At 35.3% G+C, this 22,028-nt stretch overlaps 1 protein-coding gene across 4 annotated transcripts in view; it reads right to left on the bottom strand.

Moving 5' to 3' along the window:
* The window catches only part of LOC101884238 (adhesion G protein-coupled receptor D2), a 139,031-nt gene that overhangs the window by 38,927 nt on the left and 78,076 nt on the right, over positions 1-22,028 (bottom strand). For 2 of the 4 annotated variants that reach the window (XM_073937816.1, XM_073937818.1), the window contains exons 21-23: positions 20,845-20,886; positions 12,844-12,897; positions 7,977-8,136 (exon numbers count right to left, since the gene is read on the bottom strand). In XM_073937816.1, coding sequence (XP_073793917.1) covers positions 7,977-8,136; positions 12,844-12,897; positions 20,845-20,886 — 256 coding nt within the window. The remainder of the gene's footprint in view (positions 1-7,976; positions 8,137-12,843; positions 12,898-20,844; positions 20,887-22,028) is intronic. The other 2 variants (XM_073937817.1, XM_073937819.1) reach the window with 1 other exon arrangement.

Here is a 22,028-nt window from a genome sequence, read left to right as displayed (position 1 = left end):
AGATAAGCTGACAATTTGATACTTTTTTGACATCTAACTATTTATATCTATCTACTTATTAGAAACATTTCACAAAATAAGCATAACTGTCGCAAGTTGTTCAGAAAGGAGCGAGTGCACAAGCAGGCAAGATTTAACAAAAGATTTAATAATCCAGAAAGAGAGTTACAAGTATCTAGACAGGTGTAGAACAAAGAATAAGGAAACAACCCATCATAACAACTGAACAATAACTGATCAACAACTAACAAAATTGGTCTTAAAGGAATAGAAGTCAAAGTCTATGTGAACTAGTAGTTGCTGAGGCTTTTATTTCAGTAGGTTGATGTACATCCAACTGAAACAGAATACTAATTAGGGGGCTGGGCTTTCTTTTTGTGAATCACTCCCTCATAGCAAACTAACAGTAAAAAATGTGTGGATAAGAATATTGTGGCTGACAACGTCAAACTGACGCCAACAGTGAAGGTCTGCCACTCCAAACGTGGATGCAAATGGTCAGACTTTGATTAAAGATTTTCATAACTTAATAATTGGTGGTAAAATAAGCCTTGTACATATTGGTTCACACCAACTTTAAATATACAGAGAATGAACAAACTGCGTGGCAAAAAGGTGATAATAGCTAGATGAATGACGGGTGAAACAATTAAGGTCTAGTTGGCGTCAAGAGCAGGATTAAGTGACACCTGGCAGGCAGATTGCACAATCTTGTGGATGGTTGATTACGGCACTGAGAAATTGTATGTAATGGACATCTGACATTAACTGTTGGGGATGATATTTTTAACACTTATTTATATTAAGATTGGTTAGACCTGTTCTAAAAACACGATCTATGTTATCTACAATCAGCTAATGGCCATAATGAATAATGAAAAAAACCACAAACTGAGTGGCAAAAAGGTGATAATAGCTAAATAAATGACGGGTGAAACAATTGTCAAACAAGCTGTCACAAACATTACATTTCCAATATCGTGTGTTCATTCCGCTGTGGCGACCCCGGATTAATAAAGGGACTAAGCCGACAATAAAATTTTTCAAATTACTGCTCCAAAAGGGTTAAAAAAGCATTCACTTCTCATTTCACATATTAATTATGACCCAGACATGCGACTGTTATAATCGATTACTTTTCAAAATAACATTTTTGTCACATAAAAAAGCCAACAGATGTCGCCAAGCTAACTTTTTTCTACAATGGAGATAATACATCAGACTAAAACAATGAGCAGAACAAATCTAAATGTAAAACCCCAAATGAGCAGACAGACACATGTCTCCATAAAAGTCCAGGAGCATTTTGTTTGCAATATAAATATGGGGGCACAGATGTCAGATCTCAACACGTATGAGAAGAGCAAAGGGCGATGTTTCATTTGACATGTGTCGCGAATTAAGAAAAGGGGTAGAGAGATGGAGGAAAGCCTCGACCTACTGCAGATGAGATGGAAAAATGTACCCTTTCATTAGCCTGCGGGCAGATGGGTGACGCTCGACCGACCAGACTGACTCTGGATATGAACTATAAAGGAACGGATGAAAAACACTGATGCAGGTGGTTATGTGACAGTGACCCCGGTGGGGACGATCTGACTGAATAAATAGACAGATTAATAAATAAATATCTGCTAAAAAAATGGGAGACCGAAGAGGGCTGCCATCCATCAAACACCCTATTACCAGCAAACCTGGAGCTATATGTATAAGCCAAAGCAGATCCAAATTCAACTTTTTCCTTACGATTTTTTTTTATCTCCGACATCCATCAAACCAACACACACACTCAAACACAAAGGCTGGTTTGAATTATGAATAGATTTGTTTTCTCTTGTCAGGAATTTTATAGGCAAAATTAAAGAGTTAAAAATGAGGGATGATTTTTTTGGTCCTCAAAGAGAGGAATGTAAACATCGATCTAACCACTACCACATTTCCTTTTTAATCTGTTCATTTGGGTATTTATTGGAACAATACGTAGTTGTGTATTCAGCTTGTGCAATCAAATGACACGGTCTTCATTTGGGAAAGCAAACAACAAACATCTTCAATAAAATGTCAGACTGCTCGGCTTTCGAGGTCATATGTTGTCAATCTTTGAGGTGGAGAGGGAAGCGGGCATGAAAACAGACGGATTCAGCTTCGCTAAAGATCCTCGTGTAACACTGGATGGATTATGAGTGTTACGCTGCATGTTGGTATGCAATAACAAATAAAGGCTGCTCATTAGAGGTTGACATGCAATCATTTGTTGTGACATGCAACATAAACGCGTCGATGCAATTGGTAGTGACACCAAATATAAACTTTCATTTGCAACAGTGAAAATTAAGACATGAATTGATAATTGAGCAATCATATGATGACTAAAGACTTTTAACACAAGAGACCCTATCATACACCAGGGGCAATAAGGTGCAAGGCGTGTTTAGCGCGAGTTGTTGCTACGTTTAGACCAGTGCAACTGTAATTTTCATGTTTTGCGCCACGTTGTGGACTCATGGGTATTTCGGTCTAGAAAAGTGGTGTGTTAAGGTGTATTGTTGGCACGTTGCTATTTTGAGGAACTGAAATAGACCTAAAATAGACCTGAAATAATGCACCACTGACCAACTGAAAGCTGGCCTAAAGTCAAGCACGTTAGTTATGCATCTATGCAGGTCCAAACCGCTTAAACATTGCTTAATACACACAGGATGTACAGCAATACACAAATATCTTTACATATAAAAAAAAATAAAGGATTAAAATATTATTACAAAAATTATTACTGTCTACATAAATACAAAAACCACTACCTCCGTGCCTTCTTCATTTTGGGACTTTTTCTGTTTATTCATGACTGTTTATTTAATTTGAAATTTGTAAAATGTTATTATTATTATTAGCAGTATTATTTATTATATGCACATTTATATTTGTTTTAATAAAAATAAGTTTAGATTTGTTTACCTGTTGGGTTTTTGAGACATATCCATTACCATATGGTTCATAAGAATAGGATGTGTGTTTAGATATAACTATTTTTTTACCACACTTCGTTATTATTGTTTATTTGTTCGTTTGCTAGAAATTAGAACTGAATTTAGAAACAGTTTTGAAACAAATCTGCACTTAACTAACTAAATAAATATGTAGGCTGATGGATGTCTTCGGTGGAGTGGAGCACAACACCGTTTTCTTATCCAAGAAATTTATGAATATTGTATTGTAACATTATTTTTATTAAAAATAAAAAACTCAATAGAGTGTTTCTACATTAAATGGCCATAATGATCAATTTTTTTCCTCTATCTTTGAATATACAGTAAGTGCCTCTCTTGATAAAAAAGACAATATTTTTAGGGTATAAACTTTATAAAACATGAGACATTCATTCATTCAATTTCTTTCAGCTCAGTCCCTTGTTTATCAAGGATCGCCACATCGCAAGTGCCAACTATTCCGGTATATGTTTTATGCAGCGGATGCTCTTCCACCCGCAACTCAGCACTGGGGAACACACATACACTTACACATTCACACATGCACTTATACACTACGGACAATTTATTTCATCCAATTTTCCTATAGCGCATGTTTTTGGATTTGTGAGGGAAGCCGGAGCACTCAAAAGAAACATACGTGGACACAGGAAGAACATGCAAACTGCACATAGAAATTCCATCTGGCTTAGCTGCGACTCGAACCATTGACCTTCTTGCTTTGAGGCAACAGGGATAACCACTGAGCCAACGTGCCACCCCTGAAGAGTAAATATTATGTGACAAAGATACAACTCGGTACAGTCTTACATGAACGGTCAGAGTGGCTGCTATGGCTATTCTAGTAGTTTAAAATTTTTGAGTATTTTTCAGCGTTTAAAAGATTTATATGCAAAATGCAAAATGACAATCTCTACTGGCCTTCAACAGCTAATTGTTGAAACTGACCCTAAAAATGGCTAAAAATATCTGTAGTGTTTATCAAAATGAACAATAAATATGTAAATTACAACAACAAGTTATTATATGACGTAATATTATGTATATTTAAATGGACAAAATCTGCAAAACACATACACTACCTGACAAAAGTCTTGACATGGATCCCAGTTGTAAGAGCAACAAATAATAACTTGACTTCTAGTTGATCGTTTGGAAAAGTGGCAGAAGGAAGATTTTTCAAATTAATCTTCTGTTGAACTGCATCCCAATCATCACAATTACATCCACAATCATCACATAGACCCAAGATTCTCACAGAAATCAGTCAAGTTTGGTAAAGAAAAACCATGGTTTTGGTTTACATTCAGTATGGGGGGAGGGGGTGTTGCGAGAGATCTGCAGTGGATGGCAACATCAACAGCCTGAGGTGTAAAGACATTTGTGCTGCCCATTACATTACAAACCAAAGGATAGGGTAAATTCTTGCAGAATGGCGCTCCCTCTCATGCTTCACCCTCAACATCAAAGTTTCTGAAAGCAAAGAAGGTCAAGATGCTCCAGGAATGGCCAGCCCAGTCACCAGAAATGAACATTATAGAGCATGTCTGGGGTAAGATGAAGGAGGAGGCATTGAAGATGAAGTCCTGCAAGAACATTTTTCCTTGCCATTCCAGATGACTTTATTAATAAGTTATTTGAGTCTTTGCAGAGATGTTTCGATACAGTTGTCTAAGCTCATGGGAGTCATACACAATATTAATTATTTGTCCACTGCACCATGACTTTATATTTTATACTGTACATTATATCTGCTAAGTGACAAGACTTTAGTCTAAGCAAAGTCAGACCTTACTGTCCTAATTAAATAATTAAAAATCAAGGCATTTTCCTTTTTGCTAAACTATTTCTTAACAGCAAGTTTACTATAACAGCAACTGTACATAAGAGACAAGTATTTGTATGTTTCATTACAGAACTAAAAAGTAACAAACAGTGATTACAGTTATTATTAATCAAAGTTACAATGAATCAAAGTTATGCTCAATCTATCATCTATCAAAAGCCCTCAAATTTCGTCAAGTCTCACAGTTCCCTTGAGTGCATCTTACAGAAAGCTTTAGAAGAGAAGAGCGCAGAAATGAACTTTTCAGCCTTTATCAACCTTTTCAAGCTGACCCTTGAAGAAGTGTGGCCTTTTGATAGATGTGTCTGTCCTCTCTTTTCTTGAGGTCACTTTTTTCATTCATTCAGGAGTAGAAAAAGAATGAAAGCACAGAAAAAAATACCATCCCAATTGACCTTCAGGGTTATTGCTGAATGTACTGAAGATATACCATAACATAATGTTTTTTCCCCCGATTTCCTTTATGTTTATAGCATGGCGTAAATTAACGTTTTTTTTTTTTTTCAAGACATGAATTGATTAAAAGTGAACGCTTTTTCACTTGCATTCAAGAGTTATCTGACCTTGAATGGAAGAGAGACAATAATCAGTTATATATAATCCGCGTTTATTGTGGTTTTGGCCCTATTTTTTACAACACAAGGCCTTTCACAGTTGAGTTACACATATGTTTCTTCATAGTTGCTGGGTGACTGGTTAAAAAAAATTGCACAGCATTAAAAACAAATATTCAATCATGGCTCGGATCGCAACCGATTACGTCAAGATGATTAGTTGCATCGCTCATATTCACGCGACGCCCCTTCTGCATATGCATATGGTGCACGATGCACACTGAAGCCACCGCTGAAACCGCTGCTCTCGGTGGAAACTCAGCTTGAGTAATGGGCTGTATAATGCTGGCTGTCAATCAGTATGAATTAGTGCATGTGTCTGGTTCTGCTCTCTGATCTGTTTGTGTGTGTGTGTGTGTGTGTGTGTGTGTGTGTGTGTGTGTGTGTGTGTGTGTGTGTGTGTGTGTGTGTGTAAGAGAGAGAGAGAGTGAGAGAAAGAGAGAGAAAAGACACAAGTTTTGAAATGAAGAGGGGAAAAATGTTACATGATAGTTAAAATGAGTTTATTAATTAATATATGTGGTACGGGTATTTTTGGCAATAGATTTTGGTATAAATTGAATTTTCAATTACTGATGTCAAAAATCATGAGTGTATTAATTAAAGCTAATTCTCCAAGAAGTGTTTTGGTAAATTATTTCCGTAATTATTAGTAATAAATAATAAAATTAGTAATATGCATTGCTATGAAGTTAAATTATGGTCAATTTTGAAGGGGATTCACTCAGTATTGAATAGTAATAATAATAGAATTTTTAAACCCCAAAATCTAGATGTTTATCTGCCAAATATTGTCATATTTTTCATTGCAAAGCTTGTTTATTCTGCTTTCAAGTGATATATAAATCAAAATTTTATAAAAATTTACACTGATTTTGTGGCCCACGGTCACATATTTATGATATGGTTAAGGTTAGGTGTTTTTCATTGTGCACAAGAACACAGTAAAAGCAATATACTAGAGAAGTTAATAAATCAATGTAATGTTGTTTATAAAATATTGCAATAAATGTATTCATTTAATGAATATTTAACTATTAAATTCCTAAATAACACATAAAAATAAAGTAAATGTTGTTGGATGTTGTTCTGAGAACTCCTACCTTTCAACTTAAACCGTGATGTACAGCAATGAATGCGTGTGTGTCTTGTTATTTTGATGATATGTGCTCCATATCTAATAAATGTTTTCTGAACAACTAACACAAATTTATCAAACATATTCGTTATAAGCTTCCCATTGAAATACATCTAGCTACAATGGCTGCTTGATGGTTGTTGCTTTAAACTGATGTATCGTTCATTAAGATTACTCGTTCTTTTTTCATTGCGTCCACATCCTGACTCTTGCTAAGAGGTGTACTATAAAAAATGTGTACGTTTACTTTAAAATGATTCGTAGATTTACATAATTTTAATTGTCCGTTATGCAGTTGAAATTCAGATTTTTGACAAATTTATGACTCCTCAAATTTGCAGTATTTATTTGTGACATTTCTTTTGATGCTTTGCTGTTAACTTATACACAAATGTTCCCATCTTGATTCTTCATTACATTTTTGACCTCAAAAACCATTAATGCCTGTTAATTAAAAAAGAAACACTATGAGAAACAGAGAGAAATAAGTGTTTACTTCTTAAAGATGAAGAGGCTAGCCAAAATATGTGAAAAATCTGCAGCAATTTTTTTTAAAAATCACCAAATTTTGTGACATTTGCTTGATTTTGCGATAAATTCAGTTAGTGCAGAATTGCAAACCCTGGAGGGTCTGATTATAGTTTAATATAATTTGACACTTTTTTTCTTTACATTAAGTTTTTTTATTTAAATTTTTTTGTTTTAGGGTTTTTTCACCTTTTATTTGGATAGGAAAGTGGCGGTTACAGACAGGAAAGCATTGACAGCAGAGAGAGGGGAAGGATAGGCAAAGGACATCTAGCCGGGAATCAAACTTGGGTTACCGTGAGCACCACAGTGCTATATGTCAGCGCATTTAACGACTAGAATATTGCCGCCAACTCATTATATGTGTTTTAAAGATATTTAATAGTGAGCAAAAAAAAAAAAATGTTAACAATTACCTGAGCATACATTTATTTAAACAAATAAAAACCACAACTAAGATCAGTTATTCAAGACAGAGCTATGTAACAATATATAGCTTTCTATATAATTCACAAAATGTTTTTTTTTTTCTTCTCTCATTGTAAAAATGTCCACACGCATGAACTCCCTCTGAGATTTACTCTGCCTGAGTTCTGAAATGTAGGGGTTAGATCAGCTCGTCAGTTGTCTGTATCTGGAGAATGTTAAAATCCCCAAACAGGCCTACCAAATTAAGAGTTCACCCTCTTTGACAATCGCTACTTCTACATAATTCAGGACAGATTTGTATAAACACTGCCATTTGAAAACACACACATATATACACACAAACCCAAATATACATCATCAGAGCTAGTCAGTCAATGCATACAAAGATGATTAGTTTTTTTTTTTTTTTTTAATTGATTGATAAATAAACTCACTTGTTTTGTGAAAACTCTGAGGGATGTTGTTGTCGCTGTGGGTTAAGGAGCCGCTGGAGTGACTGGTGGTGATCGTTTGCCTGTCGGAACCTGCTGGGACAGGAGAACTGCCTGGACGAGAGCTGCCCACTGAACTGGAGGGCCTGGAGCTGGTGCAGTTCTGAGAGTAAAAAGGAGCAGTTCAGATGTTGTTCACACAGAACACATTTCTGCTTTCTAATGTGCTACTTGTCTGTTGTTATTCAATGTAAACAGGTGCCTACATGGATATGTGTGACCGTTATGGATATGTGACCGGCACTCATCTAGCATCATTTGAGGTGGCATGCATGTGAGCAACACGTGAGCGCTACGTGAACTTAAAAAAACTTTTACACACAGTGGTGCTCATCACTGTTAGTTCCAAAGCAGTGGAATCAGAAGAGCTCGGAAGTGTGGCAACTGAAGTGGGTGCTCAATGGCTGTGCCTGGACAGCCTCGTGCTTTATGCTGCACTTTTTTCAAACCATTCCCAAGTGCTGTCTCTTGCACTTTTCAGAAGCAAAAACCGTTTCTGTAAAAAATGAGCCCTTAAGCTGCCTTAAAACTAGTGAAGTTTTGTTTAAAACTGGTGTTTTAGAATAAAAACAGACTGGATCGCAGTCCACACACACCCTAAAACCAATAAAGCTTACCAGGCCTGCATACAGTATATTTTGCGGCATCTGTACTTAAACACTACTGCTCATGCAATGGTCATATGAGAGGGATTTGACGAATTAAAGAATGATACGCAATAGTCCAGAAGAGAGAGAGAGATAGCCTTGCCTCCATTTTTAGAGTTTAAGTCCATTAACACTAAAATGCAACACCTAAACACCACTTTAGCGTTTCAAAAATTCTCACTTTGTCATGGGTTGAAGATGTTGGAGAAGTGTGAATGCAAGTTGTAACCATAACAAAACTGCACTTTAAAACAAAAATGCACTGGTATACACAGCACATTAGCGTAGAGAACGTAAAGAGAAAAATGAAGTTTACTTTTTTTTTAAAAACATTAAATTTTGATCTTAGGATAAGAGAGAGTAAACATGGAAAATGTAAACACTGCTCACTATGCTTTAAATAATACTAAGCTAGAAAAAGTGGTGGAAAATAGATGGAAACAATGATAAAAGCTCATGCTGAATGTCAAAAATGGCATTGCAAAAGAAAACACGTTTAGGGTGAGAGAGAGTAAATAATGGTTGTCAAAAACTAACCACAAAACAATTTGGAGAAAACAACTCAAAAACAAAAGCTGAATAGTAAAAAAAGGGTAGTATGATCAAAAAATTGGGCAAAGGGAGGGAATTAATTGTCATTCATTTTAATATGAATTTGAAAAATATCAAAAAACATCTTTTTGTTTTTTCTTCGGGTATGAAAAAGTATGAAAAAGAGAGAAAATATTATTACAATTTATTCCAAGAAATATTAATGGCCTAACCCAAACCTAAACCATAATGAGAGACAATTACAGGAACTAGCGTTGAAAATCTCAAATAATTACATAAAAAAAAGTGAAAAAAAACATGATTCTTTAAGCGCTGAATAAGATATTGTACAGAGACTGCAAGAACAAATATAATGGCAATGTTGGAAGAAAGTAACAGAAACTAATGCTAAATACAGAAAAAAGTACATTTTGTTAATACATGACCAAAAAGTACACTGACATATGGATGTACGACAAAAAAACGCCCAAAAAAGACTTACAGGAATGTAAACTAGACTTAACATAAAACCCCTCGTATCGCAAAATAACATTTAATGGGCTTTGACAAGCAAACGCAGTTAAGATAGAATCTGAACAGGTTTATTTTTTCTCCCAAAAAAGTAACAACAACCTATCAATACAGTATTTCAGCAGTTAATATCATAAGTGTGAACATCTGACGACAGGAAACACATATATGTAGTGCACATCTCTCTCTTTCGAGTCTTATATCTTGTCAAAACTTGAATTAGGATCAAAAAAACTAATCTGCTTCCAATTTATATCTATATTTCAGGGCTGTCAGGGATCCAGACCCTGCTAGTATTGCAGGACGTTCGTTTTTCATTTGGCCGGTGGAACTGACAGCTTTATTTTTCGCAAGCAATCTGCCACAGTATGTACAAGTGTGAGGTCGTACAGGTCAGGAGACAGTATGAAGAGCCATGGCAGGACAGGTCTGGGTTATGAATAAACACAAGAACGGCAAAGTTTTGAAACCATCAAGTGAAGAAAGATGTTTAATAAGGCACTACATACGCTCAACAAATGTGGCTTTAATATCATGTTGTAGTGTAATCATTATAAGCCATTTACAGAAAGTTTCAAGCAGATTGGCTAAGTGAAACATCCTTGAGAAATCTGTATAATTACAGGACTCAATGCATTATGATTTTAATTCATTCAATAATAGTCTAGAGCAAATCAATTTAGATCGACACTATCATAGTTACAGTATATGCTTGGTTTAATAGCTGAAGTGTGTGGTATATTGATATATTGATGGTAAGCATAAAAAACTGCAGAAATATGTAGAGGGCTAAAGACAAGAAGAGTTGTGTTGATAGCTCAGAGATAGAATGACAGCCAGAGAGGCAGACAGACAGACAGACAGAAAGACAGACAGACAGACAGACAGACAGGAAGGTAGACAAATAAACAGGAAAACAGAAAAATAGACAGACATACAGACAGACAGAAAGACAGAAGGGTAGAAATTAAACATACAAACAGAAGTACAGACAGAGAGGCAGACAGACAGGAGGATAAACGAATAAGCAGAAAAACAGAAGTACAGACAGACAGACAGGAGGGTAGAGAATAAACAGACAGACAGAAGTATAGATAGACAGACAGACAGACAGACAGACAGACAGGAGGGTAGACAATAAACAGACAAACAGAAGTATAGACAGACAGACAGACAGAGAGATAGACAGAGAGAAGTGTAGACAGACATGCATACATGAGGGTAAATGAATAATCAGACAAACAGACAGACAGACAGACAGGAGGGTAGACAATAAACAGACAGACAGAAGTAGAGATAGACAGACAGACAGACAGACAGACAGACAGACAGACAGACAGGAGGGTAGACAATAAACAGACAAACAGAAGTATAGACAGACAGACAGACAGAGAGATAGACAGAGAGAAGTGTAGACAGACATACATACATGAGGGTAAATGAATAAGCAGACAAACAGACATATAAATAGATAGACAGACAGACAGACAGACAGACAGACAGACAGACAGACAGACAGACAGACAGGAGGGTAGACAATAAACAGACAAACAGAATTATAGATAGACAGACCGACAGACAGACAGACAGAAGGGTAGTCTGATAAACAAACAAACAGAATGAAAGACAGACAGACAGATAAACAGACAGAGATAGACAGACAGAAGGGTAGACAGACAGGCAGACAGACAGACAGACATGAGGGTAAATGAATAAGTAGACAAACAGACATATAGATAGATCGACAGGCAGACAGGCAGACAGACAGACAGACAGACAGACAGACAGACAGACAGACAGACAGACAGAAGGGCAGACTGATAAACAGACAAACACAATTAAAAAGACAGACAGATAGGAGGGTAGACAAACATGTAAACAGAGGAATAGATAGCTAGAGGGATAGACAGACAGACAGACAGACAGGTGGGTAGATGAATACACAGACAATCAGAAGGAAGGAAGGATAGATAGATAGATAGATAGATAGATAGATAGATAGATAGATAGATAGATAGATAGATAGATAGATAGATAGATAGATAGATAGATAGATAGATAGATAGATAGATAGATAGATAGATAGTCTGAGTAATTACTAGGCCAGTGTTACAGTACCAATGGCTAAAATATTCTAGGTGGTCACTAAGGTGGTCTTGTACAGAGATAATAAACTTCAGATTACTCTACGATGAGTTTGAAAATCGCAAGGCTTCCCTCAGGAAAGAAAAACATCCATCTACAGCACGTCCTGTATGTTATCACTACTATATTGGAAGTCAGTCCATTCCCTGACCAATGCCCTCATCCAATAAAGAGAAGAGTACATTTTCCTATCCCATCCTGGACCTCGTCCAACACTGAAGCTATTCGGCGAGATACAGTATATCACCTCCAGATTTATGGCGCAAAACGGCATTAGCTAAGAAACCATCCGCCACACGCGGCCGGCGAATCTCATCGCCGCGTGGACTTTGAAAATTGGAAAATTGCCCAGAGAGCGCTAAAGGGTCCCACTGCTAATACGGCCCGCCACGATTTATCAGCTGCTACCTGGCGCTCGCGTTAGGGGCCGCAGTCGTTTTTTACAAGTCCCAGTCTTAACGGTGTCGGGCCTGTCAGGGGGGTCAAAGGGAAGAGGGAGGGGGCCATATTCTAAAATCAATCCGCCTTTAGAAATTGTCTCATTCCGTTCTCAATGACCTGGTGGCGCGGCGAGGGCCGAGCGGGACAAACTGCCGTAGGCCATAAACCGTGACAAGCCCGGAGGAGAGTTAATGTGGCCATTCATAGAGGAACCGCTCCGAGTGGAAGGTGCTGGTGGTGGTGGGATGAGGGCGGAGGGTGTGTCGGGGAGGGGGTCTATTAACTACTTTTAAACCGCTTTGGTGAAGCTAAGTGATCTCCGTCAACAGCAGCCTCGCGTATAAATACTAGCCTGACAGTTTAATGTGAAGGGACGAGCTTCCACAGGATTAGAAACATGTAACCCAGGGCTGCTGCTTGACATTGGCTGGATTGAGGTGGCCTGAGTGGGTGTGTGATTGAGGACCTGGGGGCAAAAAATGCAAATTAAAAAAAAAGAAAACATGCAAACTTACGGAAAAATTTAGAGCTTTTCTTCTTTCCTTGAATCTGTTGACTGTGTTTCGAACCTGTGGATAACAAGGATGGGGGAGGATGGTTAAAATGTCATGACTCAGTACTAAACACTTCATACAAAACGCTTTGAGTCTTGGCCCCGGGAAGGTGAAATTCAATCCCAACTGGGAATAGAGAAAGCAAATAGCCGCCATTGCGTAAAAGTCAATGAGTGGCGGCGAGCGAAATGTTCCAGTTTGTCACACGTAATGCATCCTGAAAGTGACATGTCGAGTGGGCAAAGTAAGGAGAGCGTCTTAACCTCTCATCCATCACACCGCATGGGGTGAGGCAGGGGGGCACGCAAATAATGCAATGAAGGAAACGACCACCCTTGCAGAACAAATTACATTTGGACTGTGTGTGACACGCACAATGCGATAAACTCCTGTTTTATTTGAGTGGCGTGTGCTGATAACTCGTAAATATACATCAAATTCAAGACCCCTTTCAAGAATCGTTTTTATTGGGCTGAGAGCAATGGCATTTTGTTAACTGGAAATATTTATTTCAAGCAAAAAGGTGGAAAAATTCACCTAAAAATCTGCTTTTTATTATATATTTATATTTTTGAAAAAAAAATTACTTAAAAAATATTCAACTTAAATTATATTCAGTGTAAAAATTGTGATTATTTTGTTTAATTTTATGTGTTAAAACTCTGTTTTTAGTTTATTGTTTCCTATATTATTAGATTTTTTTGTTTTTTTAATGTTTGGACAATCAGTCATTTTTTTCTTTGGTTTTGTTGACTTTGTAATAGTATTTTGTTCTTTTTGTGTGTGCCATAACAAGATGCAAATAAAACATAAAAATACCTTAAAATAAAATGAAAATAAAATAAAGTGTATAAATATAATATTGTTGTTATTATTTTTGTATTATTATTATAATTAATACAGATTTAAATATAATATTTGTATATTAAATTCAAATATTTAATCTTCTTAAATCAGAGATGACCAAAGTAGGGCCCACGGGCTAAAGTTCTAAGAAGAGAGCGAGAATGATGGGGAGAGTTGGGGTGAATGCCTTTAACCTCGTCTTTTCTAATTTGACATAAACTTTGTTTTTGGTTGTTTGTTTTATTGCTGAGCTACAAAAAAGCAAACTGAAATATATATATTTTTTTCAATTAAATATTGTATTTTTTGTACATTAATAAGTTCATAATAAAATGTAAATGTGTATGTAATATTGACTGTCATGTCGATACTGTTCCCAAGAAAAATCTTTCTATGAACATTTCATAATATAAAAGGTTTACATTATTATAAATGTTATATCTACTATAATATAATATAATATAATATAATATAATATAATATAATATAATATAATATAATATAATATAATATAATATAAATATTACATATTTATTTTATATATATACATAAAATATATAAAATATACTGTTTATGTACATTCAAACATTTCAATGCACACTGGATTCTGGTCAAATCTACATTTTCAGTATGTAAACCAATATTCCTAACATCACACAGTTCAATCCAGCTGTTCCTGGGCCTGCTAAATTGTATTATTTCCTGCCTGGCTTTCAGAGACTGAAAGCAACAGAAAGCCTCCTGCATTTCTCAGCACCAGTGAATATGCATTGGCTCTTATGACTTCATTAGGCTCTGCTGTTGTCATAAATTATTACTGCCATGCAGATGCACACACACACACACACACACACACACAAACACGCATATGCATGTTTTGAATAGACACCATGAGCGTGACGACAGAGTTAATGAAGAGCATAGGAAAGCTCTGACAGCTCACAGTCGACAGTAATATGTCAGATTTGCAATTTTTTCCCCCTCTCTCAGGCTTTCTTTTCAACAAATCAAGTGTGATGTGGCTTTAATGAATGGACCTGGGAAATCAAATCACTTTATTCCAGCTAAAAATCACAGAAAGCTGTTGGAAAAAAAGCTACTGGTTCGAAGTTGCTGCCCTTAAAAGCAGTTTAGTTGTTTTCCTCTCAAGGTTTTTTTTAAAGTGATGCAGCCCTAATGTTCAATATAAAAATACATTAGATACAATTTCCATATGAAAGCAATGCAAATGGACGCATTTGCCAACGAAAAAAAGACAGGTTATAAATACATGGATGTCTATTATTGAGCATCAAATTGACTAAATTATATATATATATATATTTTTTTTTTTTTAATGATCAAAGCAATCATTTTAATTTGCTCTACTCTGATCTGTTGTATGTAATCATTTAACCAATTGCATATTTATAAATAGTTATTTGACATGAGTTATGCCCATACACTATGCTATGTTCTCATTGAATAACATTTCCCATTTTTAATTTCTACAAGCTTTTATAAATCACAGATCAAAGCAAAAAACTAAACAAAAACAATTAAATTGACTGACAATTTACAGTTGTTTTACATCTTACAGTCATTTAATATACAAAAAAGTCTATTTAATTTTAGGTTTTGGTTTAACTTGAGAAAAAGTTCAAACTGTTCATACAGTAGGCTTCCTAAAAAGTGAAATTGAAATTGAATGAGTTTTATGATGTTGGTTAATTATACATGCTTTTTGATTGCTAAATTTGATTATAATTCTTACAATAGAATCCAGAGATATTAAAACATTTAAGTCATTTAAGAGGGGGAATTTTCAGAAATGTTTTTAAAGAAACAGTTCACTCGAAAATGAACGTTTACTCACAGTTTATTGACCCTTAAGTGGTTGCAGAACTGTAATTCTTCTGTTGACTGCAAAATAAGATATTTGAAGAAAGCTGAAAACCAGTAACCACTTTCATGAGAGGTAAAACAAATACTATGGAAGCCAATGGTTACTGGTTATCAAAATATCTTTGTGTCTTAACTCATAAAAACTCGAAAACGTAAAAAAAAGGGTAATTAGGGGTGACACAATTTTCATTTTGGAGTGAACTATCCATTTAAAAGTCCCGTGAAGTGTGTTGAAATGTGCCCTTTTTATTCGATGTTTCACTAATTCTCAACTGAAAAAATGAAGGGACATAGAGTAGCCTCTAAACTTTAAAAAAATGTTTTTATCACCGCTCTGCCAATAAGAGTTGTTGAGATCAAGCACATCAAATGAAACGCAAATGAGAAGCATCTTAAAGGGGGTGGGGCACGTCAGAAACAAGAGAACATTTGATCGGTCATGATTTGATGAGATACTGAAGTATGAGGTGATGTGAAAAAATAGTTGATCGATTTAGCTGGCAAACTGCAAGCTTTACATGTTAATATCAGTTTTATATCTTCTAAGCGTGAATTTTGTCACTGTTTCGGAGCACACTATAGCAGACTGAACAGACTGAAACTAACATATTTTACATTTTGATTTCACCTGACCTTTAATGAAAAATAAACAAATAATCGTGAATTCTGCAAGAAATAAAACAGAATTTGGATCAAAAACATGTTAACCATTAAATGATTTTGGAGTGACCTTTATTTTGAAATAACAAAATGAATGTTGTTAAAAACATTAAGCATCCTCATATCAGATTGATCATCAAAAGTTTTATTTAGATTTTGTTTTTGGCTAAGAAGTCATAGGTGGCCAGTAACTTTGCTGCACTCTAAGAAATAAAGGTACGCAAGCTGTCACTGGGGTGGTACCTTTACAAAAGGTACAAATTTGTAACTAAAAGGTCCAAATTAATACCTCAAGGGTACATATTAGTACCTAAAAAGTTTGTGGGTACTAATATAAGCTATTAAGGTACCAATATGGACCCTTTAAGTACAAATGTGTACCTTTTGAAAAGGTACCACCCCAGTGTCAGCTCGCGTACCTTTATTTTTAAGAGTGTACACTGCCCCGTTAATGAAAAAAGGTGAAAATTACATAATCATTTACAAACCTTACTCTTGAATTCTAAACCTACTTGAATTCTTTTTTCTTCTCTATTTTCAAGAATATTGGAAACCGCTAACCAAATTCATAGCATTTTTTTCCTACTATGGAAGACAATGTGTGCCAGCAACCAGCAAGTATTTTTTGTAAATAGTGAGTACTAAAAAAAATGATTCTGTAAAATTGTTGCAAACAATTTATATGGGTTGAATTTAAACAAAAGAATAAATTTAGTAACGTTCAACTTAATTTTTGTTTAAATTTTTGTTTAAATTCAACCCAAATAAATTGTTTACAACCACTTAACTTAAAAAAAAATTGTAAATCTGAGGAATCATCTTTTAATCATTTTTTTCAGTGTAAATTATAATTTTTGAGTGACTATCCGTTAAATGTTTCTTTTATGGGTCAATTTGGTTATGACTGTTGGATAAACTTCTGATTATCAGTGTCGTAGCTTAGATTGGAATATGTTAAATACATATTTATTTTTGCTCACAATTAGAGATTTACATATCTAAAGTACAACATTTTATTGTAACTTATTGATAATACTGAGAATAAATCAAATTTTTTGGTCACACTTTATTTTAAGGTAAAAAAATCATATCTTGCTATAAATAAACCAATAACTAAGAGTTTAAGCTCAATAAAGTACTAAATTGAGGCTTTTTTAATAGCTGGTAAGGAAGTTTGATTTAGGTAAAATCAGCAAGAATAAGATGATGATTTATAATAAATACTGATAAACAGCCAATTTCTTAATATAAAGCAGGTAATAAGCCAGTAGGTAATAGTGAAAATTGACGCTTAAATTAAATTATTAACATTTTATAATATGTCAAGGTTTTATATTTACTAGCATGCTTAAACAATGAACAGAGCATGCATTACAGTATTTATTCTTTATATATTTATTCTATATATATATATATATATATATATATATATATATATATATATATATATATATATATATATATATATATATATATATATATATATTCCTATAGTATTTATTTGTTAGTGTTAATTAATAAAGATAAAGTCTTTCTTTAAAAGAAATATTCTGCACCTCAAAACTGAATCAATATCCTCAAATTTTCACAGATGGAGAATTTTAATCTACTATTGTTTCTTGTAATTTCTGTAAACAAAAAAAAGAAAAGAAAGCAGCGATTATTACATAGCATATTTACAAAACGCCCTTTAAAAAAAAGTGTAAAGCGGACACGAGCTGCTCACAAATTGTGAAGACCTCTGGGTCAAGGAGAGCTGGGGGTTGGAAAATAGATTCCGACGCACTAAAAAAGCCTGTTAAGCAAGAATGCCGCGATGATTTATTTTACAATGCGGAGAGGGTCACCGGCGAGTCTCTGCTGTGTCAATACGGGGCTCGTCTCAGGGCCGTCTCCTTACACCTCTTTTGTAGACACTGAAAAGGTAGAAGCAAAGCTAGACAAAAGACAGGGGAGATCCAGCTTTACTGAGAGGAGGACATGAAAAAGTGAGAGAGAAGAACACAAATGTGAAGAGGGTTAAAGGCCTGAAAACCGCACTTACCAGCAGACATATGTGTGCCGCTTTGTCTGATACATTATTCATAAAATAATATTACTTAACTCAGTTTTTTTTTTATTTAATATAATTTAAGATGTGTTGCATTAATTAATAGCAATAATCTTATTCATTTACCTTAAAATATCTATATAAATTATTCATCATTTTATACATATATTATACTTTACATATGTATGATATTTAATCATATTCATGTGAACAACCATGTCAATAATAACAGCAACATATTCAAAATGTAAATGTAACTATACTAGTTATTAATATAACTTGACATGGTACAATACTGCATACAATAAATGTATATTTAAATAAGTGATAGAATGACAATGGATGGATGGATGGATGGATGCATGGATGGATGGATGGATGGATGAATGGAGGGATGGATGGAGAAATGGAAGGATAGACGGACGGACGGACGGACAGATAGATAGATAAATAGAAACATAGGTAGGTAGGTAGTAGGTAGGTAGTAGGTAGGTAGGTAGGTAGGTAGGTAGGTAGGTAGGTGGATGGATGGATGGATAATTGGATGTATGGATGGATGGATGGGTGGGTAGATAGACGGACGGACAGATAGATAGATAAATAGAAACATAGATAGATAGGTAGTCTGTAGTTAGGTAGGTAGTCTGTAGTTAGGTAGGTAGGTAGGTAGGTAGGTAGGTGGATGGATGGATGGATGGATGGATAGACGGACGGACGGACAGATAGATAGGTAAATAGAAAAAGGTAGGTAGATAGGTAGTAGTTAGGTAGGTAGGTAGTTAGGTAGGTAGGTGGTTAGGAAGGTAGGTAAGGGGGTGAATATATGGATAGATGGACGGACGGACGGACGGACGGACGGACAGACAGACAGACAGACAGACAGACAGACAGACAGACAGACAAGATAGATAGATAGATAGATAGATAGATAGATAGATAGATAGATAGATAGATAGATAGATAGATAGATAGATAGATAGATAGATAGATAGATAGATAGATAGATAGACAGACAGAGTAAAGACGGATGAATGGACGGATGGATGGAGGGTGGATACAGGAATTAGTTTTTAATTTAGGAACAGGTAGGTGTGGTAGTAGGTAGGTAGTAGTTAGGTAGGTAGTTAGGTAGGTAGGTAGGTAGGTAGGTGGATGGATGGATGGATAAATGGATAATTGGATGGATGGATGGATGGATGGATGGATGGATGGATGGATGGATGGATGGATGGATGGATGGGTAGATAGACGGACGGACAGAGAGATAGATAAATAGAAACAGAAAGGTAGGTAGTCTGTAGTTAGGTAGGTAGGTAGGTAGGTAGGTGGATGGATGGATGGATGGATGGATGGATGGATGGATGGATGGATGGATGGATAGACGGACGGACAGATAGATAGGTAAATAGAAAAAGGTAGGTAGATAGGTAGTAGTTAGGTAGGTAGGTAGTTAGGTAGGTAGGTGGTTAGGAAGGTAGGTAGGGGGGGTGAATGGATGGATAGATGGACGGACGGACGGATGGACGGACGGACGGACAGACAGATAAGATAGATTGATAGATAGACAGACAGACAGATAGACAAACAGACAGACAGACAGACAGACAGACAGACAGACAGACAGACAGACAGACAGACAGACAGACAGACAGACAGACAGACAGACAGACAGACAGACAGACAGACAGACAGACAGACAGACAGACAGACAGACAGATAGATAGATAGATAGATAGATAGATAGATAGATAGATAGATAGATAGATAGATAGATAGATAGATAGATAGATAGATAGATAGATAGATAGATAGATAGATAGATAGACAGATAGATAGATAGACAGATAAATAAATAGACAGATGCTTATTTTGTTTATTATGATTATAATAGCAGCTGTTATAATTATTCCTTCATTCATCTATTAAAGCTAATGTATTTATTCATGGAGAAGTTAACCAAACTGACTCTTACACTGACCGATGGCTTCTGCATGTGTGCCTTACTCATGTTCAGATTTGAAATTCAAGAAGACAATTTGGCGCCTATCCACCTCATCCCCAATTCACAGCACTTGCGTTGAGTTTTTTGGGCTCTTTAGAAGAGCATCTAAATGGTAATAGCCCTTCTGCAGGTAAATTTCCAGCCCATCTTCTCTGCCGTCCCGCATACATATGCGTTTCTCCACGGCGCCGAGCCTGAGCTGCAGCTCTAATGTCAGAATGTTAAATGGAAGACCATGAGTTTAAAAACTTAAAGAGGCAGTGAAATATTGGCCAATGTGCTTGAGGGATGACTGGCTCTTTACTCCGGGTGTCAGTGTTTAATGGTGGGCCTGGATGCATATAAGTTAGCCCAAGCATGAAGGGCAGTGGGACGCTCGTGTGGAAGAAAGAAAAAAGAGGCTGGCTTTCAATCCGCCAGGTTTTTTTTTTTTCTTTTTGGAGAGGCGGGGGTCCCATCAGAAACATCATGTCATTTCTCTCACTCACTCAGTCAGCCTTGAGATGCACTGCGGACTCACCTCAGTGTTGTACACTCCATATATCAGGAAGATGAAGAGACCCTGCGAAGCAAGAAAAAAGAAAGAAGTTGTTAGGAAGCTTCTGAAACCAACCTTCGGGATCTTTTTAAAAATCAGTATATTTTGCTCAGTCCAAGTGATATTTTATTAAACAGTCAAAAATAACGCCATGTTTTTCAAGTAAAACCGCATTGTCTCCAATATGCAGATTTTTTTAGCCCATCAATGAGTATGTTAACAAGAACACCAACAGATAAAACATATATTTATTAAAATAATATTTTAGTCACTAAACATGTTTACAAATTGAAAGACAACGCAATTAAATTTAAACAAAATATTGCAAAAATAAATGAAAACCTACTAAATTTCACCAATTTTTTTTAATTTCTTTTTTGTTCCTCTTTTTTAAATTAGTATTTAATATTTTTCTCTTATATATAAATTTGGGTGTACTAGTTTTTGGATCCTTATCGTGAGTTATTTTGTTAGATAAGCTCTAGATTTGGCTTTAGAACTGACTAATCTAATCTATATGCACAAATATAATATTGTATAGCTTCCAATTAAAAATAAGTATTTAAAAAAGACATTTGTAAGGAGTGTACTTATATATTCTGAGCACTGTATTGTATGAGAGATTTACTTTGTTTATGAAACGTGGTTAAAATTGGATTTGGATAGTAAACCTTAAAGTTAAAAGTTATTATTTTTTATTTTGTTACAATCATTCCTCAAAAATTTGTACAGAAATAGCAAAATTAAAAAAAAAGTGAATTAATGATTGAATGTGAAATGTATGTGATTGAATGTGATTGAATGTGAATGTTTAAAACAGATTTTTATTAAATGAAAAGGTTTACAATTGAATTATAAAATTAAGAACATACAATCTGAGAACTAATGTTAAATGTTAAATGAATGTTAAAAGTTAAAATGAAGTAAATTAAACAATGATTTTATTTTTTATAACTTATTAATTATTATGTGAAGGATGCTGGAAAAAGAAGTTAAGGATTCACATGCAGTTTCTTTACTAGAATGGTAAGGCAGGCAATGGTCAAACAGAATCAAACAGGTACATGCAGAGTCAAACAGGTACATGCAGAGCAATCCAAAGATGTGGTCAAAGAACAGGCGAATAGTCAGTACAGGCAGGTTTGGATTAAAACAAACAGACAAAG

This window comes from Danio rerio, chromosome 22 (assembly GCF_049306965.1).
Source record: "Danio rerio strain Tuebingen ecotype United States chromosome 22, GRCz12tu, whole genome shotgun sequence".
NCBI classification, from domain to species: Eukaryota; Metazoa; Chordata; class Actinopteri; order Cypriniformes; family Danionidae; genus Danio; species Danio rerio.
Note: the sequence above shows the minus strand (reverse complement) of the source record. Positions and strands in the feature narration are given on the sequence as shown.